The 24,978-nt window shown below is 34.5% G+C and overlaps 1 protein-coding gene across 12 annotated transcripts in view; it reads right to left on the reverse strand.

Moving 5' to 3' along the window:
- Window positions 1–24,335, reverse strand: part of RBBP6 (RB binding protein 6, ubiquitin ligase) — a 38,283-nt gene extending 13,948 nt beyond the window's left edge. For 2 of the 12 annotated variants that reach the window (XM_007499051.3, XM_007499048.3), the window contains exons 1-11: window positions 23,027–24,335; window positions 15,893–15,992; window positions 14,316–14,354; window positions 13,446–13,482; window positions 10,741–10,821; window positions 9,124–9,168; window positions 6,877–6,965; window positions 6,624–6,720; window positions 3,714–3,853; window positions 1,761–1,874; window positions 472–644 (exon numbers count right to left, since the gene is read on the reverse strand). In XM_007499051.3, the coding sequence (XP_007499113.2) occupies window positions 472–644; window positions 1,761–1,874; window positions 3,714–3,853; window positions 6,624–6,720; window positions 6,877–6,965; window positions 9,124–9,168; window positions 10,741–10,821; window positions 13,446–13,482; window positions 14,316–14,354; window positions 15,893–15,992; window positions 23,027–23,192 (1,081 nt within the window). In that variant the 5' untranslated portion in view covers window positions 23,193–24,335. The remainder of the gene's footprint in view (window positions 1–471; window positions 645–1,760; window positions 1,875–3,713; window positions 3,854–6,623; window positions 6,721–6,876; window positions 6,966–9,123; window positions 9,169–10,740; window positions 10,822–13,445; window positions 13,483–14,315; window positions 14,355–15,892; window positions 15,993–23,026) is intronic. The other 10 variants (XM_007499054.3, XM_003341670.4, XM_056805856.1 and 7 more) reach the window with 9 other exon arrangements.
- Between the last annotated feature and the right edge of the window lie 643 nt (window positions 24,336–24,978).

Below are 24,978 nucleotides of genomic sequence, written 5' to 3' on the forward strand. Positions count from 1 at the left end.
CACGTATCCCTAAGTTTCTTAAGTTGACAAAAGGAATGACAATTGTTCAATTGTTACAACACTGTCCAAAAGTGGGTAGGATCAGCCTAGACAAATGATGGGCTTGATCTATGAATATGACAATTTATTTTTATTAACTATAACCTCTACTTCTTGTTATAAATCACTCATTTTCAGGCAAAACAGTGATAATATAAATGGTTATAATTACCATCATTGCAAAAATGTACAAAGAATACTTTGAAGAAAATCAGTCTTAACAAATGTAGTTAACGCTCATGAAAGTAGATTTTACTTTGCTGAATATTTATCCACTCAACACTTAAATTTCTTACCTGTGATAAAATAGACAATATTTCACATTTCCTCATTTCATTGAATTACATTTGGTATACATAAAAATAACATGGGCATATCCCAATGAGAATATTTGGGAATACATATACCACTTCTAGATTTAACAGAACTTACATTCATCACAATAACTGTTTCCACAGCAAGGTATGACAACTGCATCAGTCATTATATCTTTGCAGATTAGACATAACAATTCATCTGGAATAGGGTCATCCTCTTCTGATGAAGAGGATGGTTCCTCTGGTAGGAAAGGTGGTTTTTCTTTCTTCCCTATGGCATATGCCTCTCTGAAATAAAAGAATTGAGACCTTTAAAAAGACTTTTGTCAGTAAGGTATAGCATTTTCTAAATCATGCCACATATTCCATTACATAATGGGAAGCAAATGTAACAACAAGCAATGAATTATAGCCACTTGAGTCATTCAACAGAAGAGCAAGTTAGACAAATATCATATGTTCAAAATGATCAGGGAAATAGTTTCTTTAAATAGCTCTTTGTAAACTATGCAAAAATGTTTTGGGGCAGTGGTTAATGTTAAGAAAATCAGAATCATAGAACTTTTTTTGGGGGGGGGGGAGGGTGGTAGAAAATGACAATGACTTTAGAGAGTCTCATGTTTAAACTTGTCATTTTCACAAATAAGGAAATTGAAGTCCAGAGACATTAAACTAGACCAAGATCATGAAGTCTGTTAGTGATAAAACATAGATTAGAACTTGGGTCTCTAGAAATATAGCCCAATCTATTACATTGTTTCCCTTATTTTTACTAATTTTCTTAGACTTTTTACTATTTGACCAATGCCAGTCTTTGTCAAATTAACACAAATAAAATGGAAAACTAGAATTAGTATTTCTATTACAATACAGAAGAGATAGTTTTAAGGGAAATATTTATATCATCACCATGCATATCTATTCATAGTAAGCAGCAGCAGATATCAAGACAAGTCTATAGTATGATCAGTGTTGAAAGAATGTATTCATCATTCATAGTTAGCATCATGGAATATTATTGCCTTATAATTGACTAAATGATTGGGATTTTGAACATGTGCTACAAAGAGATGAAATGACACTCCACCAGACATTCCTTGACAGTCTCATCTGGGTGTACAATGTGTTTAGTAGAAATGTATTATATTCAAATGTGCTACAGAAATGGAAACCCTTCTGATAAATTTAAATGATCACCAAAAAGCCATTAGATTCCAAACATTACTAATCCCTCCCCTGCAACCACCCCTTTTTCCCTTGCACAATTTGGCAAATTTGTAGAACAGGAATGTCAGGCCTTAAGTTTTTAAAGAAATGCCTTTCCATTTCATTTAAGGAACAGTGTGTAGCTCTCAATGCGGAAAAATGAAAGAATCTGAGCTGTACGTATTGGTAGTAGGGTACCTTAGGTGTGTTATTTGTGTTGCAGCTGCTCCATAGACATCACCACGATTCCAGAAATAAGTATCAATTTGCTTATGCCCCATTGTTCCCAATTTGTGAAAGAGGAGTCTCCCACTGCCCAAGAGAGAGAAAAAAAAAAGAAAAAAAAAGAAGAGAAGAGGAGGAGAGGATAGAAAAAAGAAAGAAACAGAAGAGTCTGAGTTGCTTACCAGCGGTGTTAGTGGAGAGGGTGAAGGTTTCATTTAAAAATATTTTGGTCTCCCATCTCTCCCCAATATATCTGTTGTGTGTTTGGCACAAAGGGGTTTTGTATTTCAGCATTCAAGAGGGGTTTCAAAAGCAGAGGTTAATTATTAGTTGGGGTTCACAGGCAATGTTAATTTTTCCACCACAACTTATAGTCTTTTAACCCATTTAAGTAAAATATAACTGAATCGGTCTGCTCTTAAAATATATAGTGTCTGGGCTGAAATCAGCAATTTCAGCTAAAATTTGTTTGGAAATTTCTATATAATGTCTTTGAAGTAGAGACAGTATATGCTCAAGCTGCTTTGATATGAAACCACAAAAACACAGGACAGTGATTGATATAAAGTGGATGATATGGGTAAGTGAGCAGGGTACAAGTGGGAGGGGAGGGTGAATTTAAAAAAAAGAAAAAATGTCAATCTAATTCTTATCTGTGAACTAAAACAAAACAATGATATTTTCCAAGTTTTTTTTTTTTTTACTATTTTAGGCTTTTCATTCTACTTCAAACATGTGCATCATTTTCAACATCTCCTACTGGCTCACTCACTGAGCTCCTATAACAAACATTTACTGAATATAATATTAAGGAGTGTTTTATTTCTGCACATTAAAACTGTATAGGGCAAGGGAAAAAAATCTGGAGAACAAGGGTTATTTGTATTCCATATTCCTCATACAGCATATATTTTCTTAAAGTCTTGAAGAGTTGTAAGACACCTTATTAGAACATTAAGGTGAACTTCTTCCTGATCCATAAATTCCCTCTCCAGCATCCTTGACAAGAGCACCACCATTCAACTTCTGTTTCAGTGTCTCCAAAGATAGTTTGGTTAACTTTCAAAGTTCATTTCTAAGTGTTAAGAAATGTTTCTTTACATCTCATCAAAATTCATGTCCCTATAGTTACCCATTTCCAGTCTGCCTTTCAGGATAAAGCCAAAAAATATATAAAATTTTCTATATGTGACAATTCAGATGTCAAATGGAACAAGGTTGTTGACAATACTTGCTAAACCAGCAGAAAAAAAATTTGAATTTACCAAGATGACCCTGACACTGTCCTACCGTATCTTCGTAAGGGTATATGACCCGAAAACAAAGTAATCATCAAATAAACTTAAAAAAAAAAAAACAATCAATTTCACCTAATATCTAACCTTCCTGAAGCTGAGATTTTAAAACTTACAATAAAATAATATGAAATTGTCACATTTTGGCTTAATGTAGTACTCAGTACATTTAATCTTCTAATCCCTAATACATAATTTGTTCCAAACTCAGTCAAAAAATCATTACCTCAGATTTCAGGATGATTTTTATGCAAATTCCCTTACTCTCAAAATAAACTGCTTACAACAAAAATAAATCTGGGGGAACATGTGCAAGTATGTATGTGAATGAGGAAGAAGGCAGGGAATGCCAGGAAAAGAAAAATTAGAAGACTACAAGGGAAGGGGCACCCACATGGACAATTTTACAAAATCCCAAAACCCACTTAAAATTTGCTTAAAATGGAGCAGACTGCAGCTTCTCTTCCTTAATATAGAAATGCAACTTGTGGAGACCAGAGGTCTTGGCATACAATGTTCCCTAAGGGATCTAAATCATCAACTCATAAGCAACAAAACAAAAGCATTGCACCCTGGGACCTATAATCTCCACAGGTCACATTTTTGCCCCACCTCTAACCTGAGTACTTACGCATCTATAGTTGGTATTGCATATTTTCCAGTGTTGGTAAGCATGGCACCTTTCATATTAGGATCTTTCACCTCCATCATAAAACTTCTAGGAATTCCAGTACTCTTTTTAATTCTGGGAACTGATTCAAAGTTTTTGTCCTAATCAGAAAAAACAAAAAACAAAACAAAACAAAAAATTTATCAAAATACAAAATATAGTTAACTAGCCAAACTTTATTTTTATTAATGATTACTTGGCATTTATATAGGCCTTTATGTTTTACATAGCACTTTAAAGATAGGCAGTGTAAATAATCACTTATACTTAATGAGATTAAATAGTTTGTCCAAATTTATGCAGCTAGTTAAAGTTAGAAGCCAAATTCAAGTCTTCATTTAACTCTAGAATGAAATCCCAACAAAGACTTTACCTTGGGGAAAAAGATTTAGATTTTAAAATGCTAAAGGCCCTTTTAAAGTGCTTTGGTTAAGCAAAAAGTTGCTTCAACTCAATAATTCTGATATCCCTCTTCCAATCAGATAAAATAGTGATAAAATGTCTCTAAAAAACTAAAATATCATTGATCAAGTTATCTCTTGTGGTTGTTGATTTACTCATTCAAGTTAAGAGGTTTCTTTACCAGTCTTCATATAATTTTACTTGAAAATAAACACATCCACACAACTAGAAGTTGACTTCAAAGTATAAACATTGCCTCCCAAATTAAGATTTTAAACAGGTGAGATCATCTTGTCTAAGAGCTTAATTTTACAGATGTGAAAACTTAGACTACCTCAAATTAAATGACTTGTCCGGGGTCACACAAGTACCAAAAGAAACAGGATGCCAAATCTGGTGGTTTTTTTCATTACTAAATGTCTCCTTCGTAGTACAATTTAAATCTGATTATCTAGGGTTAATAGTATTGAAAAATAATTTTGCTTAAATTTTATGTCCTTTTTTAGTGAAATGTTAATTTGAAAATAGAAAATAAGACTATTAATTACTAAAAGCTTAAGGATGAAAAATAGAATGTACATTACCAGGAAGTACTAAGGAAAACAAGTGTTTTCTAATGCCTACTTTAAAGGTGTGTGTGCGCTCGCATGTGTGTATGTGTGTAGCTAGGTGGCTCAGTGATTGAAAATCAGACCCCAAATCTGGCTTCTACCACTTCCTAACTGTATGACCCTGGAAAAATCACTTAATTCTCATTGCATAGTCTTTACTGCTCTTCTGACTTAGAACTGATAATACAGTATTGATTCTAAGACAGAAGGGTAAAGGTTAAAAAAAAAAGAAAAGAAAAGATGTGGGGTTAAAAATCCTGTCTCTTATACTTGTGACTGGGCAACCATTAAGCCTGTTGCTTCCATCTGTAAAATGAAGTTAAATAATATCTGTTTTAACTTCCTTATAAGGCTATTGAAAGGATCAAATGAAATGATGCATGTGAAGCCTATTAAAAATAATATAGATCTAAAGGCCAGTTACTTTTATTGGATAAGGTATAAAAAATAGTTCAGAAATAAGGATTTGAGGTCACTAGTTTTCACTAAATTTTACAACTCGTTTTCCCACGTAACTCAATACCTAGAAAGCTTTTGAAAATAAAAATATCTGATAAAAGCCATCTTCTATTTGTCTCACTATATAGCTCACATGGAAAACTATTAAAAAAAGCAAAATCTGAAATGATAAATAGGACTACATTTCATTTTAAATGTCTGTCTGTGCCCTAATATAAATGTTAAGCAATTAACTCTTAACTTAATGACTTCAATAATTTTTATCTGATTTAACATGACCTTATTGCCTCTCACTATACATTAGTGTCTCTCTTTCAGTTAACCATATGCAAAATAAGTAAAACTGAGAAAAAGAAGTATTTTCTATTATTTGGATTTTTGGCATATGCAAAAAGTCTCATCAGATTTAAATATTAAAGAATATTTTTAGTAAAGAGGCATTAGAAATGGTGCATTAGAAAGAGCAGCATATTTGGAAACTGAAAACCTGGATAAAGGCTCAGCTCAGATCCTGTCTAGCTAGTCTGTAATCCTGGACAAATCACTTAATCTTCATACTTTCCTCATCTAGAAAATTAGGGAATCAGCTAAGAGTCATTCTTAAGTCTTTTAATTTTGTGACAAACAAAACACATTAGCTTTAAAATTCCTTAAACTGTTTTAAGTTTTCTGTATTTGAATAGAACCAAAGACTCAAAAGAAATGGAATTAAAGTTAGGAGGCTAAGAAAAAAATTAATGTAAACCAAAATGAATTCTACAATTTTAGCCAAATTTGCTGATATTTTCCCCACTAAGGATAATAAATAAAAAATACAACTTCAAGCATATTAAGAGCTAACACTGAGCTCATATTTTATTACTAGAGTTCTAAGAAGTTTACCTAATGCTCAATGAAAAAAAAAATTATTCGTCAAGGAGGCTGGTTTTGAATTCCAGCTCAGCCACTTAATTAACTACCTATGTAACCTTGGGAAAGTAATATTTTCCCTCTGGGCTTGTTTTCTCATCTGCAAATGGAAGAGATTGGACTAGATGGAACTCCACCAACTTTAGGTCTATGATCTCCAAGTTCAGATAAAAGGTACAGTAAAACTGACCTTTAATTTTCCTTATTAGTGATATTTTTTTAGCCTATTCACATGATCTGTTAAAACTTCTGTTAGCCACTGAATTTTATTTAAGAAAAATCACTTGTTATAGTATATGAAGCTGAACTTAAAGACTGGAATTCTCATTAGTTACTAATTTATCCCACAGTGGGAACTGTTTCATTCTATTACTCAAGTATTAAAATAACATACTGCAGTGGCAATTAATTTTCATACTATAGTAACATTTTTTGATTTGTAGAAGCTTGAATGCTCATAAAATACATATCTGTAAGATTCACAACTTACCCCATTTGTTGGGCAATTCTTTATGTAATGGCCAGGTTTACCACACCGGAAACAGGTATAAGATGGTGGAGGTGGACCCAGAGGTTTCTTCATGTAACTGAAAGTTAAAAATAAGATATATAGACACACACAGGTATGTTCTCTCTCAAACACACACACATACCCCACCCCCCCCAAGGTATTTTTTTTTCTTTAAATACAGATAAAATCCCCACCCATTTTACTATTGCAAAGGATCAACTTAAGAACTTACTTGATTGGATCATATTCGTGGCCAGACTGTGACATCATTGCTTTAATTTTATCTTCTTCAGAAGCATTGGCTTCAGCCAGATTGGCAGTCTGTTTAACAGGTAATTATTTGACACACACATTAGAAACACATTTAAGTCCACACAGCCAAAGACAACACCACTCATCCAATCCTGTAAAGAGCAGCATCTAACTAAAGTTGCATCAAAAAAGCTACATATATACTCCTGAAGATGCTCTGGGGAGTTCCTTAAGCCATTACATGATGTTTGGGTGTCTGTTTACTTGAGAAATATTTCTTGGGGGCACTCAAAACCTTAGGCCCTGTTTGTACTTTATAATAAGACTTGTGTATCTTCTCTAAAACTTACTTATGACTGATGTTAGGTGCAGAAAGAAAAAAAAACCCCACTCTTTTGGATGTTCTTATCCTTAAATGAAGTCTTAAATTCCATATTATGACTATAATTTATTGGATTATAACTTTAGTATTGAAATCTCAATGTTATATTTTGAACTAGAAATTAATATTTAGATTATGATTATACATGGCTACAAGTTATAAGACAAGTGATTACTCATCATTTTAAGTCTAAAACATGTCAAACTACCTTTCAAATATTAATTAATTTAGAAAAGATTTACCATTTTAATAATTAATTATACACTAGTCCAGATACAAGCAGGGTCTAAGAGAGTGACTCCTAATCATCTGAATCTTCAAGCATCTACTAGCATTCAGGTCAGCCATTCATTGGGTTTACCTTTTTACATTCATTCACAAAACAAGCAACCAGTTTCAATGTTTTATTGTCAATTTCATATACAATGCTTTTCTTAACATTAACATAGCTCAGAATGACATTAACATTTACAGAAAATTTGATTACAGATGTTTAACAACTAATTTGTTTGAACCCAAACATTAGTTTACAATAAAGAAAAATGAAAAAACAAAACAAAAACCCTCCCAACCCCCCACCCCTGCAAAAACATTAGTAGGAATAGACCAAAAACTCAAATATGGCATTTATAATACATAAGAATAAAACAGTAAACTGTTAAAGACATTGCCTCTATGCTAAACCACACCGCATTAAGAGGTTAAAGTAAGTAACAGTTTTAACCTGCTTTATGTTATGAGGTTATCTGAATGTTTATTTTTCAAAAACAGAAACTTAAAAGAGGTTCACTCTTAGGACAGCTTTCACATTTTTTGGGGAAAAAAATGGACACAAGCTAAAACAAAACCATGGACAGGGTAGGGACAGCACTAATGGAGAATCCATCTTTTCAGCTCATTTTTGTGTTAATTTGGTTTATTATGGTTTGCCAAAAGCATGTAAGATTGTGAAAATTCTCAACAGTTTGGGGATTTGTGGGTGGGGGGGAAAAGAAGGGAACAGGAGAAGCTATAAGCTGGAGAACTTCTAGCTTTACCTTCAATAAACATCTCTCTATTCTGAAGTGAGAATTACTTATTGAAAAGTTGGTAACTCTATTTGTCCAGTGCAATCAAGTCACTAGTGCTTTCCCAAACAAAAGGTACACATTATTGAGCAGAATATGCAAGCAATCTTATAGCAAAACATGGCATATACAACAGTTTCAAAAGGTAACATTTTGCCCATATGCCAAACATATACATTGGTATATTCCTATAAACAGTTATATACACTTACACAATTTACATAGTCTGTGTTCAAACAAATTAGGTTGTTTAACTTGTCTACTGCAGACAGACTACAAGTCTATAATTTGAGAAAAAAAAAACCCCAAAAAACAAAGAACCCAAGCAACTGAAACATTCAAAATATTGGCCATCAGGTCAATTCAGAAATCCAAGAAATAATCATGTGATTGTCCATGTATTAAGGAAAAGCTTCTATTTTGGCTGTTTAAATAAGTCCACATAACATACAGCCAAACAGGAAATTCCTCCAGAACTTTGTTAGTTTCCAATGTAAAATTAAACAAAAATGCATGAGGAAAAAACTGCTAAATGTAGCTTCATGTGCTTCTTCTTTCTGTCTTGAAGATGAGCAATACTCCAACATTATGTTGAGGCTGATAAGGTACTCCCCTATCTTCCCAAAATTGGAACTACTCTTTACAGGATAGTAAAAAAATGAAGTACATTTTGTTCCAAATAAAATTAAGAATTTCCCCCCTTTGAAAAAATTTCCACCAAATACAAAATTATTCATAATAAAATACAAGTGGTTCAAGAATATATATGTATATATACCTTTGTAAGCTGGGCCAGAGAAATAGACGCAGAAGAGTCATCAATCTGTTCATAAAAAATTAAACACACATTCAAGTTCCACACTGAAAACATCTGTAAGTGATAATTAAGCCCCTAATTTCTGTTTAAAAATCAAGTACTGGGCATTTTCTTAAGTTCTCTAAAGAGCATGTTTTTTTCTACCATATGCCTTGTGAAGTTAAAGTGTAATTGATCCTATTTTTATCCCTCTCATAAATGTGTCTATATATATCTATGCAGATATATATCATACACAAGATAATATGTGAGAGTTTCAGTTACAGTAAAGAGAATGGGGATAGGAAAGAATATCAAATAGAAAGCTTATAATAAAAAGCATGAGAAAAACTGCACACCTTTTAATCCCCTATCTTTAATTGATAATGTTCATGACTGATTGATTCACACTGAACACACTCTTAAGTGCATAACTTCACACTGCCGCAACTGACAGTTTTAAAATAAAAGGTAGTCTAAGAATCAGAGAACTGTTTTTTAATATTGAAGAATTGTTCCCATCTAAATGTCACTTATTGTGAATACGTGTGCCTATTCTCCTGAAGAGTTTGACAATAGCTTCTTGCTTTAAAGGGAGGGAAGGGGGGAAGGAGAGAACAAAAAAGAAAAGCTATGTTAAAGGCAAAGATGCCAAATGAAATGTGGGGGGTGGGGGAGAGAGGAAAAATAAGACATCCTGTAGAGGTGAGGAAAATAATCACCATGAGGCATGAACCTTTTCATTTTTTACCCTTGGAGGAAAGGCACTTTTAAGATTTTCACTCTGTCTCTAAGAAAGTCACCACACTAGCCAAATGGAATTAAAGTGTACAACTGCTAGGAAATAAGGGACCTTTTACCCTAATGTATTTTCAATTATTCAAAACCTTTAATATTCAATTACCTAAAATGAGATTTTTAGTATCAGGTAGGAGGAAACACATCTCCATGATGTATGCTAAAGTTAACTTTGATATGAAGTCACTACAGAAATAATACGAGTATGTATATATAATGATCTGCTCATGTGTAAAATGTTATATGGGTAACGAAATTTTAGTCATATAGAATAAGTGATTTAAGATGTCAAAAAAAAAAAAGAACAAAGTTATTTGCCTAAAGCAAATATTTCAATGAGGAAATAGGAGAAAATAGTTCTTTATTAAATGTCTTGCTTATGCAATTTTTCCAAAATATGTAAGTTGGACCTATTCCATCTTAATAGTTAAACTGATCAAAATCTAAAAAAATTTGAATCTGACATCAGTTTTGGAGGAAATTTAAAGCATGGTATACTGTCAGCCACCATCTATGTTAGTTTCTAAATGGGGAAATAATAACATTAAAAAAAGTGGTTCATATTGTCTCTGATTGGATCTAAGCTGGCAATATGATTAAAATTTTGTGCTAAATTTTGTGAATACTGACCTGATTTCCTTGGGAGGGAAGAGGGTTATAAGGAATAATAATTTTCTTACCTCTAGAGGTTGTAAATAAAATGAGTGATTACTAATTGTAAGAATTAATTCCTTGGTGTATTTCCTACCCCCAGTACATCAGAAGATATGGCTACCTTCTCCCTTTTATACCATATCTCACCTTCATTTTAGTTTCCATTTTAGCCTCCCATTGAACATTACTAGGCATATCAAACTGTCTTCTCAATGAATTAGATAGGTTCTGGTTTATATGAAAAGAAACCCAAATTATTAAACAGTGATTTATTTTAACTGAGGTGTTGTGACACCTAAGTAGACTGTAATCCACAAAAGCCAAATTTATCATAAATAAAGTACTTGGAACTTAAAAAAAAACAAACAACTTAATTTTCCACATAGTTCAGGTTTTAAAAGTGGAAAATGGCAGTTAATTTAAAAAAAAGTTAGGAATTTACAAGTATTAGGTAATAATAAACCAGCAGCTACTGTCAAAGTATTTGAGTTAATGAAGTCTACTGCTTTAAGTCCCCCCAAAAGTGACAATGATTCATGTTATAGACTCAGTCTTGCTTTATATGTAAATTTCTGCTAAAATGAAAAGAACCCAACTTCTTTGCATCTAGTCAGTGGTCTTGATTCTGTGAGCAACTGTTTAAATCAGAGTATACACACCATTTTACTGGCTTTGTTCTCAATTTTCAAGTAATATAGAGAGAAACTTTTCATATCAACATGGAAGGATGACTAAACAAAATAAAAGGCAATCTAAAAAAGCCATCTTTTAGAGAACTGGTTAGGTGCCATATTTGTTTTCAACAATCAGATGGATAAATCCAGTCTATACTGTTTACACCTTAAATTTTGTATGTGCCTTCCATCCATGTAATTCTTAAGTTTTATAAAATGTTAGGCAGCAACTTTTAATAGTTATGCCCAGTGAATATATACTTATCTACTCTTTCTATAGATGGTCCAAACTGGTTAAGTTTTAATGTCATAAAGTATACCCCAAGTATACAAATGGGGATAAGAATTTAATTAAGGACTCCATTTTAGGTCACTTTTACCTATGTTAAATGGCTATTCCTTAAAGAATGCTTTTTTTTTTTAATAAAACAAATGAAAACCTAAAAATTAGCTCAAAATAAACTATTACTTAAAAGTGTAATACAGACATGCCAGGGAACACACGAGGCTAAAAGAATGTTAACTTTATTTATGAACATGTGATTTTGTGTTTATACACATGCTAGTAAACAAAAAAAGGAAAAGAATTCTGTTTTCAAGAAATAAAAGTTTCATCTGAATTAGTTCATTTACTGTAAATGTGGTTTATACAAATGCATTACATTAACTACTACAGTCACCGGGACAGTTAGGCTAATTTGTGCTAGCATTTGGATACACACTGATGCATTAAAATCAATTTTAAACCAATCACCAGCAAAAACAGAAATTTGGACAGTTTTACAGATTTATGCTTCAAAATAAAAAAAAAACAAAAAAGAAAAAAGAAAAAAAAAGAACCCTGAATATAGGAATTGTGAGCTTAGAATCAGTATTTTTAGTTCAGCGAGAACTAAAGGCTATATTCTTTATAGAATACAAGCCCAAAGCTCATAGACCTTTAAATATATGAGAACCAAGGGTATATATAGGGTTAGTGTAATGACATACACCATTCTAGATGAAGATCAATAAATATTTCTTAATATGATAAAATAAAATAGCAAGGAACCTGGATTCTGTATGGAGTTGGAAAAGTAAAACATCTAGAGAACCATTTATTATAGCCTTGTGTTTTGAATCAGATCAAGTTACTTTTTACAACTAAAAGAATACTGCTGCCTTCTACCCAAGCTGTTGTCAAACTGGTGGTATAACCTGTGATAGCTGACCTAAAAAAATGTTAACCAGGTTAAGAAAAACCACTGCTGACAAAATTACTACAGCTGGGGGGTCCCATCTACAGTTATTTAGCACCTTAATGACTCAATACCTCCAAATCCCTTTTTCCCCCATTCCCCCAAGAGGGACTGATTTTTAAAATCGGAATATTTAAGTCTACTCGCTCACTTCAGTGGAAGATCCAAATAATTAAAACTTCAGAAAACTACTTTGCATACCCAGTTAAACCAAGACCTCTTTGTACTAGGGGCACAGTTTCAAGGTTTATTTCATAGAACAGTTTTAAACAAAGAAAAAGAGCTCATATTCCAAATGCAGAAGATAAATAATTTAACTGCATCAAAATGCTCCTGGAGAGCTCTTTGCATGAGTGTTTAAATTTTAGGTTAGGAAGAAACATCAAACTTTTAACAATATAATAAAACTTCACAGAAGTTTCTATAGCATTTTTCAAGCCATTTGGCAGGCAGAAAAAAAAAATCTAACAAAAACTAAGTGATACAACGTGAAAATGGCAAGGTATACACTCCAAACATTTTTTATTGCAAAAAACAAGAAGCACACAACAACCTATACATACATACAAAATACTAACTATAGACAGACAGATGTAGAACATGGCATCATGTTCATTAGTGCAAACCTTAAACCTACAGGATCTAAAAAAGATCATACATTATCTGTACAACACAGAGTCATACAGGAAGTCTATCATATTCAATATGAAATACAGTGCTTTTCCTGGCACAAGTTATCAGTTTCTACAATAGAAGTGTGCAAGTTGTGGTATAAATATAATATTCAACTAAACTGTAATCAAATACATTGTATTTACAAGATGTGCTGCAGTGGGAAAAATGAAAAGTTCTAAAACGGATTCACATTTCACTGCTACATTAAATGTTTTAAAGTTAAATGCAATGTGTAGAAAAAGTGTGAGATTGTGTTTTTACATACTGCTTTTGAGGTTCCACTCACTGGTTCAGTTCGACTTCTAAAAAACAAAACAAGCCCTGTTAGAATATCCAATAGATTCCCCCCCCCAGTGTTAAAATATTTCATGAACATCTATGCTGATGAGTCTTATTATATATATATATGTGTATATATATAATATTTCACATACATAAAAAGTTCTTTTTTGATAATATGAATAACACCCACCTATTAATTTTAGTAATAACAAATATACCATCTAATTTGATTAGATGCCTTCAACCTTTGTGAAATTAAGATATGAATTAAATGTTAAAAAAAAAGTCTTGCTCTGGAATACAGTTGTACCTTGCTTTTATTGTTAAATATATTATTCATAGAAGACTAACATTATTTTAAAAGCAGAGCTTGAATTTAGAATAATGAAGTCTGTTTGACACTTTTCTAAATGAGTTTTGATTTTTCTTTCTTTCTTTTTTAAAGCAGGGCACATCTGTAGTTAAGATTTAGGTTTTGGGTCCCTGAGGAACAGCTATGCTGCAGATAGTCTTAAAATTGGCAACAAGCATTAAGGACTATACTTGTTTTCCTGTTTAATTTCCCAAACCAGTGGACAAAGGATTAAATGACAAGTTTAAACAAATTAAGCTAAAATTCTCATCTAGAAATGATAGCATACACAAGTTGGACATAGTATTTCAGTTAAAAAGAATGAGTAAAAGGTGCTTTACTGAGAATACTGGAAGAGAGATCAAGAGTATGCATAAGCCCAAGCAGAAATTCCTTTAAAGAAGCCCACACACCAGGGGGTATACTAAACATAAACCTTACATGTTCATCTTATTTTAAAATTTAAGCTATGTTGACTATAAAGTAGTGTTAGAATATCACCTGAAAGGAGTTTCTAGGATTGTGCGCGATTTGGAAGTCCTGTGATAAAAGAAAGTTTTCATTTTCCAATATTTGCTTAACAAAAAAAATTCAGAAGCATTTTTACAGATTTTAGAATTTTTACTACAAATGAAATCTTATGTTCCATAAAAATTGTTTTGCATGTTATGTGTAATAAATTGACATGCAAGTTGCAAGTCTCATTGTTAAAAAAAAAAATGGCTCATTTGCCATGTACCTCCTAAAAATTTCCCGAGGATTGGTGGTAGATTGCATTATTTATTTGGAAACAATGTTCACTATTCTAGGAGGGGGAAAAAAATCACAAACCAAATACTGAAGGTCATTTATATCATGTTTTATAGTACAATGATTAATTTTCTACTTGTAATCTCTTAAAAATGCAAGTTTTGCCATCAAGAAAGATCAAATTAGATAATATTTATTTGGCATTTGGTAAGCTTTAAATCACTATGTGTCAGCTTATTATTAGGTACTAGTCTAATGTACAATGCTAAGTCCTAAAGACCTTTGGAATGTGTCTCCTTTGGTTGCTATAAATACAAGGATAGAGTTGTGTCTTTTATACTAAAATGATCTCTAAATGTAAAAGACCTGGACCTAACCTTTTAAGAATATTTTCTTGAAAACATTTACTTATGAGTTACTCCAAGCTCCAAAAATGTTTTTATTTGCCTTGTCTTACTCTTGCTCATCAGTGACTTATTCCAGAATTTTCAAGTTTGACTGGGCTTATTTCACTGAAACATTTTGGTCAACAATTAAAAACAAAACCATCACTCAACTCTCAAAGTGGAAACTTTTGTCAGTCTCGTAATTCTGATTCCTTTCTAGGTCATTATCATTCTGCTGCCAGTTATGCAAACAGCACTAAATTACTCAATGCCTATTCTGTTCTCTCCTGTGAATTTTGAAAATTCTACTGTTCCCAATTTTTATTACATCTAACTAGAGCCCTTACTGGTATGGGGAGTAAGGAATGAAACAAATGCTTGGGACTGGGAGAAAGTTATATAGCTTAAATACTCTTGATGCCGATACAACAATTACCAGCATAAATCTCTTTAATTTTTCCGTATTATATAAGGAAAATCCCACTTTTTAACTGTGAAAGCAGAAATATGCAGCTATAAAATATTAAGCCTGAATCTGAATGAGTCTCTTAGCCCAAAGACAGTTTTGAATCAATAGTGGGGAAAAAGGACTTAGAGGGTAAATGAGACACAGAGCAAAATGGATGTGAATGAGGAAAAGCCAATTTTAATTAGGGAACTGAAAAAAAAATCCTTCTTAAACTATAAAACAGTAATCTTTACAGTGTCTGGACATTTCCTATAGTCTAGTTACTAAATACTAATTAGGACAAAAAAGGCAATTTAATAAGGGGGGGAGGCACCAGAAGAAACTGGTATTGCCTAATGATCTGTTTAGTAATGGGACAGTTGAGAGGAAAAGAACCCAAAACATGAATTTAACTTTTGGTATGCTCTCTCTCAATCCCATAAAACCACTAAAATATTTTATATGTAAGCGTACAAGATCTGATTAATACTTACATAACATATGTCTTGCTCGTAGATTTAACACCTCCAATAGGAATTCTTCTTACAATAACCGATGAATTCTTGGGAATCAGGGCATTATCATCTGTGTATTCTGCAAACAAAAAGAAATTTTTAAAAAAATTCATTTTTTGATTTTGAGATTTTGATATATCATGGCCCATTCAGCCAAAAAAATAAAAAAGAAAATATTCTTATTATTCAAAAGTTTTAAAATTTTATTTACTTGCTATAAATGAAGGAGAAAAATTATTTTAAAAGTCTTAAAATATTGAGACTAAATGTGGTTATATACACCTGTAATTCTTTACTGGGGGGGGGGGTTGAACCTGGTGGATCATTTGAATTCAAAAGTTCTGGCCATTAGGCTCCTGGAGGAGGGGAAGCAGAGATGTCTAAGTTTCTAAGCTGATCAGAAAGAGGATCAATCTGTGATCTGCTGCTAGCCAATCAATCTACTTTCAGCCTGGTGAAGAGACCCACTTCTTCTCCCTCTAAATCTTCTTAGATTGTGTCAACTGACTCCAATGAAACATGAATTTAAGGTTACTTATCTGTGTCAACAAAGTTCTTTTGCACTTTAACTATCTTGTATGCCAAAGTCTGCAAAAGTACTTCATATACATATGTTTGTATATACACAGCTATATTCATGCTCTATATACTAAGAAAACTCCTACATCAAAGACAATTGCCAACTTTTGTTTCTTGATTGGCAGCCCCACACATGTGGTAGTCAAGATCTGCATCTGAGTAAGGTAATGAGTTCCCCAATTTCTTTCTTTTCTTTAAAAACAAAACAAAACAAAAAAACCTAACTTCTGTCTTGGAATCAATACTGTGTACTGGTTCCAGAGCAGAAGAGTGGTAAGGGCTAGGTAATGGGGGTCAAGTGACTTGCCCAGGGTCACACAGCTGGGAAGTGTCTGAAGCCAGATTTTAACCTAGGACCTCCCATTTCTAGGCCTGGCTCTCAATTCTCTGAGCTACCCAGCTGCCCCAATTTCTAATACCAGATTATTAGTATTATATACATTGAAGTTTCTGAAACATGTAATTTACAAAAGAAAACTGTGTCTATCTTTCTAACTACCATAAATTGTTATGACATCTAAAAATTGAATGACTGATACTTGAACCTTGAAACATTTTGTTTTTTTTTCTAGTTTAAAACATTAAGATGCTATTCAATCAAGTCAATATACAGATTTTAATATCTAAAAATGGGATAAGCAGGACATTAAGTATCTAAATGATATGCTTCTTCTATGGGTTATTCTAGGTCTTATTTGACCTAGTTGATGAATTAGAGAAGGGCTATAATTAAAGATTTGATGAGGAAGGAGGTATATAAAGCAATTTCTAAAACCAAATTTCAGGACATTGATCCCATACTTCCCCTTAATCAATGATCAACTCAACTAATATTTTTAGTGCCTATTTTATGCAAAAATGTGCCAGGAATTAAATAAACATCATTCCAATGTGCCAGGAACTAAATAAAAGAAAAATAAAGTGCTATTGTCCTCAAGGAAAATAATTAGGCTCTACTACTTAAAAAAAAAGGGGAGGGAGGTTTAATTAACTGAGTGTTGAGAGGTTAAATCAATCAATTTTTTTTGTCTTTTTTTCTTTCACAAAATCATTTAATTCCATTATGTTACTAATTTCTGTTCAGTAATAATAGAGACTGAATAAAAGATATTTGAATTTGTGTACCATGTTAGCCTGCCACAAATACATAGTTCTAATCTGATAAAGCATGCCACTTCCATAATTATTAAGGATTAGTAGTAACTTATCATTTAAATGTTTCAGGCAATGCTTAAAACACAAAATTAAGAATGTTTAGGAAATTAAGACTAAATTTTGAGCAAATCTTTGAGTCTCGATTTTAAAGTTGAGGTAATTAAGTCTAGCCACATCAGGAATTTTGTCTTTACTTCTAAGATTCTAGAAACTGGCATATATTCACAAGTATTTAGGCTCTAACAGAGAAACATGAGGCAGGGTCAGAAGTGATTGGCAAAAACTGATCAAGGTACAGCTGCTAGTCTGGAGTTGGGAGGACTCGAGTTCAAATCTGACCTCAGATAGTTAGTTCCTAGCTGCCTGACCCTGAGCAAGTCACTGAACCCCAATTGTCCTTGCTCCTTAAGAGTTACTAGGACAGAAAATGAGAGTTTAAAAAAAAAAACAAACCACAAAACAAACTGATCAAGGCACTGGCATTTTAAACAAAGGATTTTGGGATAATATCTGATATAAAATTCAACAGTGTATCACCAAAAACTTTAGTTGGCTATACAATTAACTCTAAGTTATCTCTGCTCCATACCTTCTAATTCTGTTGAGGGCAGAAATTCTGCAAACAAACCTATGGTTTGGGCTACAGAAATGCTTGTAAAAATCATTGTCACAGTAATTATTTTTTTTGGGGGGGGGGGGTAGGAATGGAAAATTCTTTCTTGAAGAGCAGAGAACTAAATATCCAAAGTTTCTTTCAATATTCCATGAATATGCTTCCCTCATATTAGTTGTTCTCCTAATTGAAGTCCAAGTTAAAGTATAAATTTGAGGCCTAGTAGTTTTATATAATAGACTAAGCAAACATATACCAAAATTAAATATCCCAATTGTGGGCATGTCTGAATTAACAGGACTTCAAAGATTTGAAGATATTCACAAAAAATCTTTCAACATTACCTGCCTATTCTGTGCTTATAACTAAGAGATTGATTTCAGACTTGATAACAAGGAACAATCAATTAAAAAACTACTAAAATCAAGTCTTGTTTTTAGATCTAGAAAAAATGGAATTTTATTTAAGCAATTAGGCTTCCTTGAAGAGAGAAACACCTTTTAAAGAATTTCACAAGTATAGAACATATACCAATTTTTTTCTCCAAAGGGGGAAAAAATAGAGAAAAAACAAAATTTTCAAATGTGCCCAAATCCGTTTGTATCTTATGCATCTCATCTCCTTCTCCCCCAGAGCACTTGGATTCTCAAAATAGTTTTGTTTTGATTCTAAGTTATTCCACAGGTAGCACTATTACCTTGGTCAAGTCATCACCCTTATGTTTGACTCAATTCCCTCATTCCTAAGATATAGGCCTTAGTCTAAGTGAACTTTTAAAGATCTTTTATATTGTTTTTATAATTGTCTTTCAGAAATATGGTAGCTTCTGAAGCTCCTGAATATAGCGAAACATTTCCAAACAAAAAAGTATCCCCTTCCAGTATTACTCCCTCATAAACTAATGTAAACAATATTTTAATTTGCACATTGTCATTCAATGGATGATAGATTCCACAATTCTGACACTGCCTTTAACACAGGACTGGGTGAAACTAGGCAACAACATAATAAAAAAAAATATGGTGAACATCTTAAAAGCATGGTTTGTATTACTGGCTCAAAATTTTCATTTGAAAGCTATCTCACACCCACTTATTGACAACAGAAAAAAAGAAGTGAACCATAGTTTTTCTGTTTGCCTAATGAATCTGGCAAATAGATAAACCTTTAAAGAAGAAATCTTCAAGATAGAGGGGAGCTCTTTATGCCATAAAGAGTTTAAAACAGAAACAAATTGTTCACAGAATATTCTCTCCTACATGATTCTGATCCATCTGACTTTGGAAAAAGTTGCCTAGACAAAGAGGAAACTTCTTAGGAGTGGTTGAATTTATTTTTTTTTATTATTTTTGATTAGCTGGTTTTTAATGTCATTTTTTTAACAATACAATGTATTTTATTCATTTGAAAATGTTATTCTGAAAAGGGGACTATGACAAAAGAAGTTAACAGGCCTCTCAGTTTTATTTGTAAAATGGGGATAGATATTTATCTTTATATAACTGTTGTGAGGAAAGTAAGTAATTTGCAAACCTTAAAATGAAAGTTATTAGGAACTATTTACAAAGCTAAGTAATATTAAAAAAAATGTTTTGGAAGATCAATTAGGCAGTTATATGGCTCAGTGGATAAGAGTGCTAGGTTTGGAGTCAGGAAGACCCGAGTTCAAATGTGAACAAACACTAACTATGCGATTCTGGGCAAGTCACTTAACCTGTTTGCCTTAATCCATTGAAAAAAGAAATGGCAAACCACTTCAGTATCTTTGCAAAGAAAATAGTTCACAGAGTCAAGAAGAATCAGAAATGAATGAACAACAAAGACTAATTGGGCAGCTAGTCTGTTGGACAACATTAACTGCTTCAATATGTGCTATTTTCAAATGCTACCTTGACGTGTTGTTTACACACATGATGTACTCAATAATGTTTTGAGTATTAATAAGAAAACCTGTATAAATTCACTGTGAAGCGTAGCTTTATCTTGCTTGGTTTTCGTCTCAACCAGAAGTGTAGATTTTACATATAATGTGTTTTAAAAAGTGAAGTGCACAGCAAGTAGGGCATACTTCTGTTTTTTCACACACACACACACACACACACACACACACACACACACACACACACACACACACACACACACACACACACAAGAATGCACAGGAAATGGTTTGAACAATTTAAACAGATTGAGTGCTTTAGAAAAATCCTCTTCATACCCAAATATCACTTCTCACTTATTTACAGGGTCTCCAAAGGACATTTAGCAATAGTATTAGCTTAGGTGAATTACTTCTTAGAAATACATTAAAAATATTACTTAAATTTAAAACTACAGCAAAACATCAACCCTTAGATGTATATCAAACATGGCAAACTAGGGAGGTCTTACTGTAATCCAGTTTAACTTCAAAGTAAACTTGGTATGAATTTTGAATGAATGACTATCCTAATGGATTCTCTACATTAAAAATTATACATTTTAGCTTTGAAACCTGTATTGACTGTTCCCCCTTAAATTCTGAAAAAGAAAGAGGAGATCATCAAGACTTTGTCTAAGGAGGAGGAGACCAAGAAATGATTCTCCCCTATCTCCTCTGTATATAGTACCCTTCTATTTGGCTCATGCAATAAAAATTGGTCAGTCCATCAGTCTTTAAAAAAAAAAAAGACCTTGAGGCAAGATGTTATTAGTGTACTGGTTTTACACGAAGTCAGTATTTAGAACCTAACTACAGCTTCAAAATTTAGTGGCACAATTCTTATTTCACTAATTCTTTTTCTTTAATTTGGCTCATAAAAATAGTCACTGTTTTTTATATTAAAAGATCTTTCAGCAAGTTAATGTTGTTAGAAACATCTGGGGCATTAATAAGTTAAATCTATATTCAATATAAGAATCTGTCAAATGCCTTGTATACTTTCTTATAAGTGAATACTAATTTAAGTATGCTATGCCCAAATGTATTAATTTTTTTGCAATGAAAAATTCTCAGAGATGTCCTGTTAAAGCTTCAAAAAATAATGAAACTTAAAAGTTCTTAAGGGCTATTTGTAAAGTCTAAGATTACAAACCACTTTCAGATTCTCATTTACTTCCTCAAGTGTTACAAAATGATAGCTAGAATAAAGATTTTTGGATCTGTGAGCTTTATCTGTATCTATTATCCAAAATAAAATGAACTGAATTTATATCCACAGTGACTGATACATTGGAGGTGCTTAATGCTTGTTGAATTCTAATTCAATGACGGAATCACAATCTTATGGGTTTTCAAAATTTTGCCATATATCTCCAAACAACTGGTTAACACCAGTATTATGATGGAAGATATAACTCCTTTCCTTTCACTACTGAATATTCCAAGTCATGCTGAATATGACAACTAATATTATGAACTGCAACAGATGAAAAGAAATTATTTTAAACCTTAAAGCAAAATATCTTTGGGTAAAACAAGCAAAAAAATGAAACAGTATTTCTTTTAGAGAATGAAAGCACCTTTCTTTTTGAAATGGAAGTTCTAAAACCTTCAGATTATATTATATATAAAATTCAGATTTTGACAAAATAAAATTGTCATTGGTCATTATGTTTTAAAAAAACAAACCCCCCAAACTCTAGCCAGTAAAGCTGTGTACAAAACTCGAGGATGGCACTAGATTGGACCCTGTCATTAAGATAACATAAGATATTTTAACTGGCAATATTTCTCCAAATAACATTATTTAAAAGCTAACTCAAAAAATTTACTTTCAGCACCTCTACCCAGATGATCTCACAGAAGAGGTTAACTTATAGGAACTCAAAATCTGAAATGCTTTTAACGACAAAGAAACTCAACTTCCTTTTAAAAAATCTTTCCCCACACTAAATGTGATTTAAAACAAAACAAATGATTTAAACTCCTTTGAATCTGACACAATCCTTTACCTATAAGTTAATGATTATTTTAAAATTTTCAACTGTCCATTCAAGCTAAAAGCTTTCAAAAAGAAAACTTTCCTTTATCTGTGCCAATATGGAAGCTCCTGACTTCTTCGCAGCATGTTCTAAAATCACTAAAAGATATTTAAATCTACTGGGTATTAATTTCAAAATCAGCACTCAAAATTCGAATTATTCATTTTTAAGAAGAACTTTACAAAAGTAGCACCTTATGACTGTCACTGATTAAGGACTCTAAAAACACGAATATTTCCAATTACAATACTAAAGAATGTGTAGAGGAAATCCCTAAAAGTCAGTTAAAAAGGAGGACCTTGACCTTAGTATATAGGATATAACTATTCTGAGGATGATGGGGGGGGGGCGGGGCGGGGCGCGAGTTAAAGGTACCTAAAAAAGCCCAAACATATTTGGGGAATCCTTTTACACAACTCGCTATTAAAAGCAGTTTTCACCAAGGCGGTCTTCCCCCCTTTCTCTCCACTTTGTGCAAGTGTTAATATGGAGCCAAATGGCCAAGGGGTGGCAGATAGCCTAAAAGTGCAAGATCCCCAATGCCACAAGTTGTATAACTTGACAAGAACTAGCCTATCATTTATTTATTTCGGTTAATCTACAAAGGAAGGGGAAATGAGATCCAGAATTGGATTAAACACCCATCACATTTTCAAGTCATATTTTACTTTAAGTTTTTTTCTAAGAGTCTAAAGCTTCAAAATTTTTACACAACGTATACACCCTCTGCAAAGCAAAATTACAGGAACAGTCCCCTCACCGTATCAGGAAAAAAAAAAATTGGGTGCCTGCGGGGCGCATACCTTCTTTCGTTTGTGCATTGGTGATCTGTAGATCGCAGTCAGCAGCCTTGAGTTTCTCTCTCCCCATGATTTGCTTCTTCAAATCACACAGGGAGATGTGGAGTCCATCAAAGGTAACGGTATCATAGTTGAGTTTGGAGGAAAATTTATAATGCACACAGGACATGGTGCCAAAAGTTCCCTAAGGCTCAGCGATGAGACGTGACACTCTGAATTATATGTATATTTATAAACTTAAGAGATATGTACACACACAAAAACACTCAGAAACTGAGGGAACCTTAGGCCTTATTGCTCCCCCCCCCCCCGACCCCACGAATGGGGTTCTGAACCAAGAACCCCCCCCAATACTCAAATCACTTCATGGGTAGATGGGAGAGGGAGGGTATGGGGGAAGGGAATTTGGAGGTAGGGCCTGGGTACGGAGAAGAGGGTAAGGAAAAGGTAGGGATCCAACGGGTATAAGCCGTACAATGTCACCCAGCGGGGCCCCCCTCGCTCATGCTAAGGGATTGCAGGAGACAGGCAAGCGGGCGGCGCAATCAGCAGCAGTCCAGGGAAAAACAGTTCGAGTCCCCCCAGAGGGATCAGGGGTCCATCGCGCCGCCACCTCCCCTCTGTCTCTTTCCGGCAACGAGGGCGACCCCAGGCCCCGGGAGGAGGGGAGGACGGGGCAGAGTCCGCCAAGGCCACAGGCCTCCTGTTTGCCTGCCTGTCTGTCTGTCTCCTCCTGGGGCGGCCGCCTGGCCGAGCTCGGCTCCCGGCGACTGCAGCTTTCTTCCCGATCGGCGTCAGCTCCCGGGCCCGGGCCCCCGCCCCGGCCCCCTTCCCCCCTCCTCCTCCTCCCCGTACACGGAGTCCCGCTGGGAGGAGACACGAGCACCCCGCAAACCTAGGGGAGGCGGGACAGAGAGGGCTCCCTGACGGGGGTCGCCGCCGCCGCCTCCGGCTCCTTCCCCTTGGCCGCGGAGACCGCCGCCGCCTCCTCACAGACAAAGCTGGGACTAGGCCGCACTAGGCCCGGGGCCTCGCCTCACCCCAGCCCCGAGCCAGCACAGGGACGCTGTGCGGGCCCCCGGCCGCCGCGGCCACCTTCCTCCTCTTCCTCTTCCGCTTCCCGGAGCCGGGAACGCCAGAAATCTCGGGCTCCAAAATCGACGATGGCGACGTCTCCTTCTTCAGCCGGTTAGCCCTTCAGCAGCGACAAGTCCGGCCAGTCACTATGGCGGCCGCGGCTCTACTCAGCCAGAGCGCCCCAGTGCGGGGTCTCTTAAGCAGGGGCTGCACGGGCTCCGCGCGGAAGGCGGGGACACGGAAAGGGGGCGGAGCCTCGTCGCGTCACAAAGCTCGCTGTCCCCTGCCACGTGACCCGGCGCATTATGACAACCTAGGGCAGAACCTGTTTGGAAAAAGGAAGCGACCATATGACTTGGAGTGGGGTGGGAAAGCGGGAAAGGGGAGTGGCTCATTGGAGGAGAAGAGGGGTGAGGTGGGGAGAAGTGAAAGAAAGAGACATTCATTGGTGAACAGAAACAAAACCGAAGGGGCTTCTAGTGGCCACCTCACTCAGAAACGACTGACCGCATTTACGGTTGCGCAACCAACCAACAAACGTTCAGTGGTTCCCGACTCTTACTCACATCACGGCCCATACTGTCCGTGAGGTTTTCTTGGTAAAGATATTGGAGTGGTTTGCTATTTCCTTCTACCGTGGATTAAAGCAAAAAGAGGCTAAATGACTAGTCCAGAGTCACACAGTGAGTGTCAGAGGTCAAATTTGAACTCGGGTCTTTTAAGACTCCACGCTCCGGCACTCTATCCACTGAACCCCCTAGCTACATCCTATTTAAGTGCTTATTATGCGTAGTTCGTGTATAGAAGGAAAAAATAAACACTTCTCCTTCAAGAAGCGTACAGTCTATGTAATATTTTTTTCAGTCTGGAAGACTTGA

The sequence above is a fragment of the Monodelphis domestica genome, chromosome 7 (genome assembly GCF_027887165.1).
Source record: "Monodelphis domestica isolate mMonDom1 chromosome 7, mMonDom1.pri, whole genome shotgun sequence".
Taxonomy (NCBI): domain Eukaryota; kingdom Metazoa; phylum Chordata; class Mammalia; order Didelphimorphia; family Didelphidae; genus Monodelphis; species Monodelphis domestica.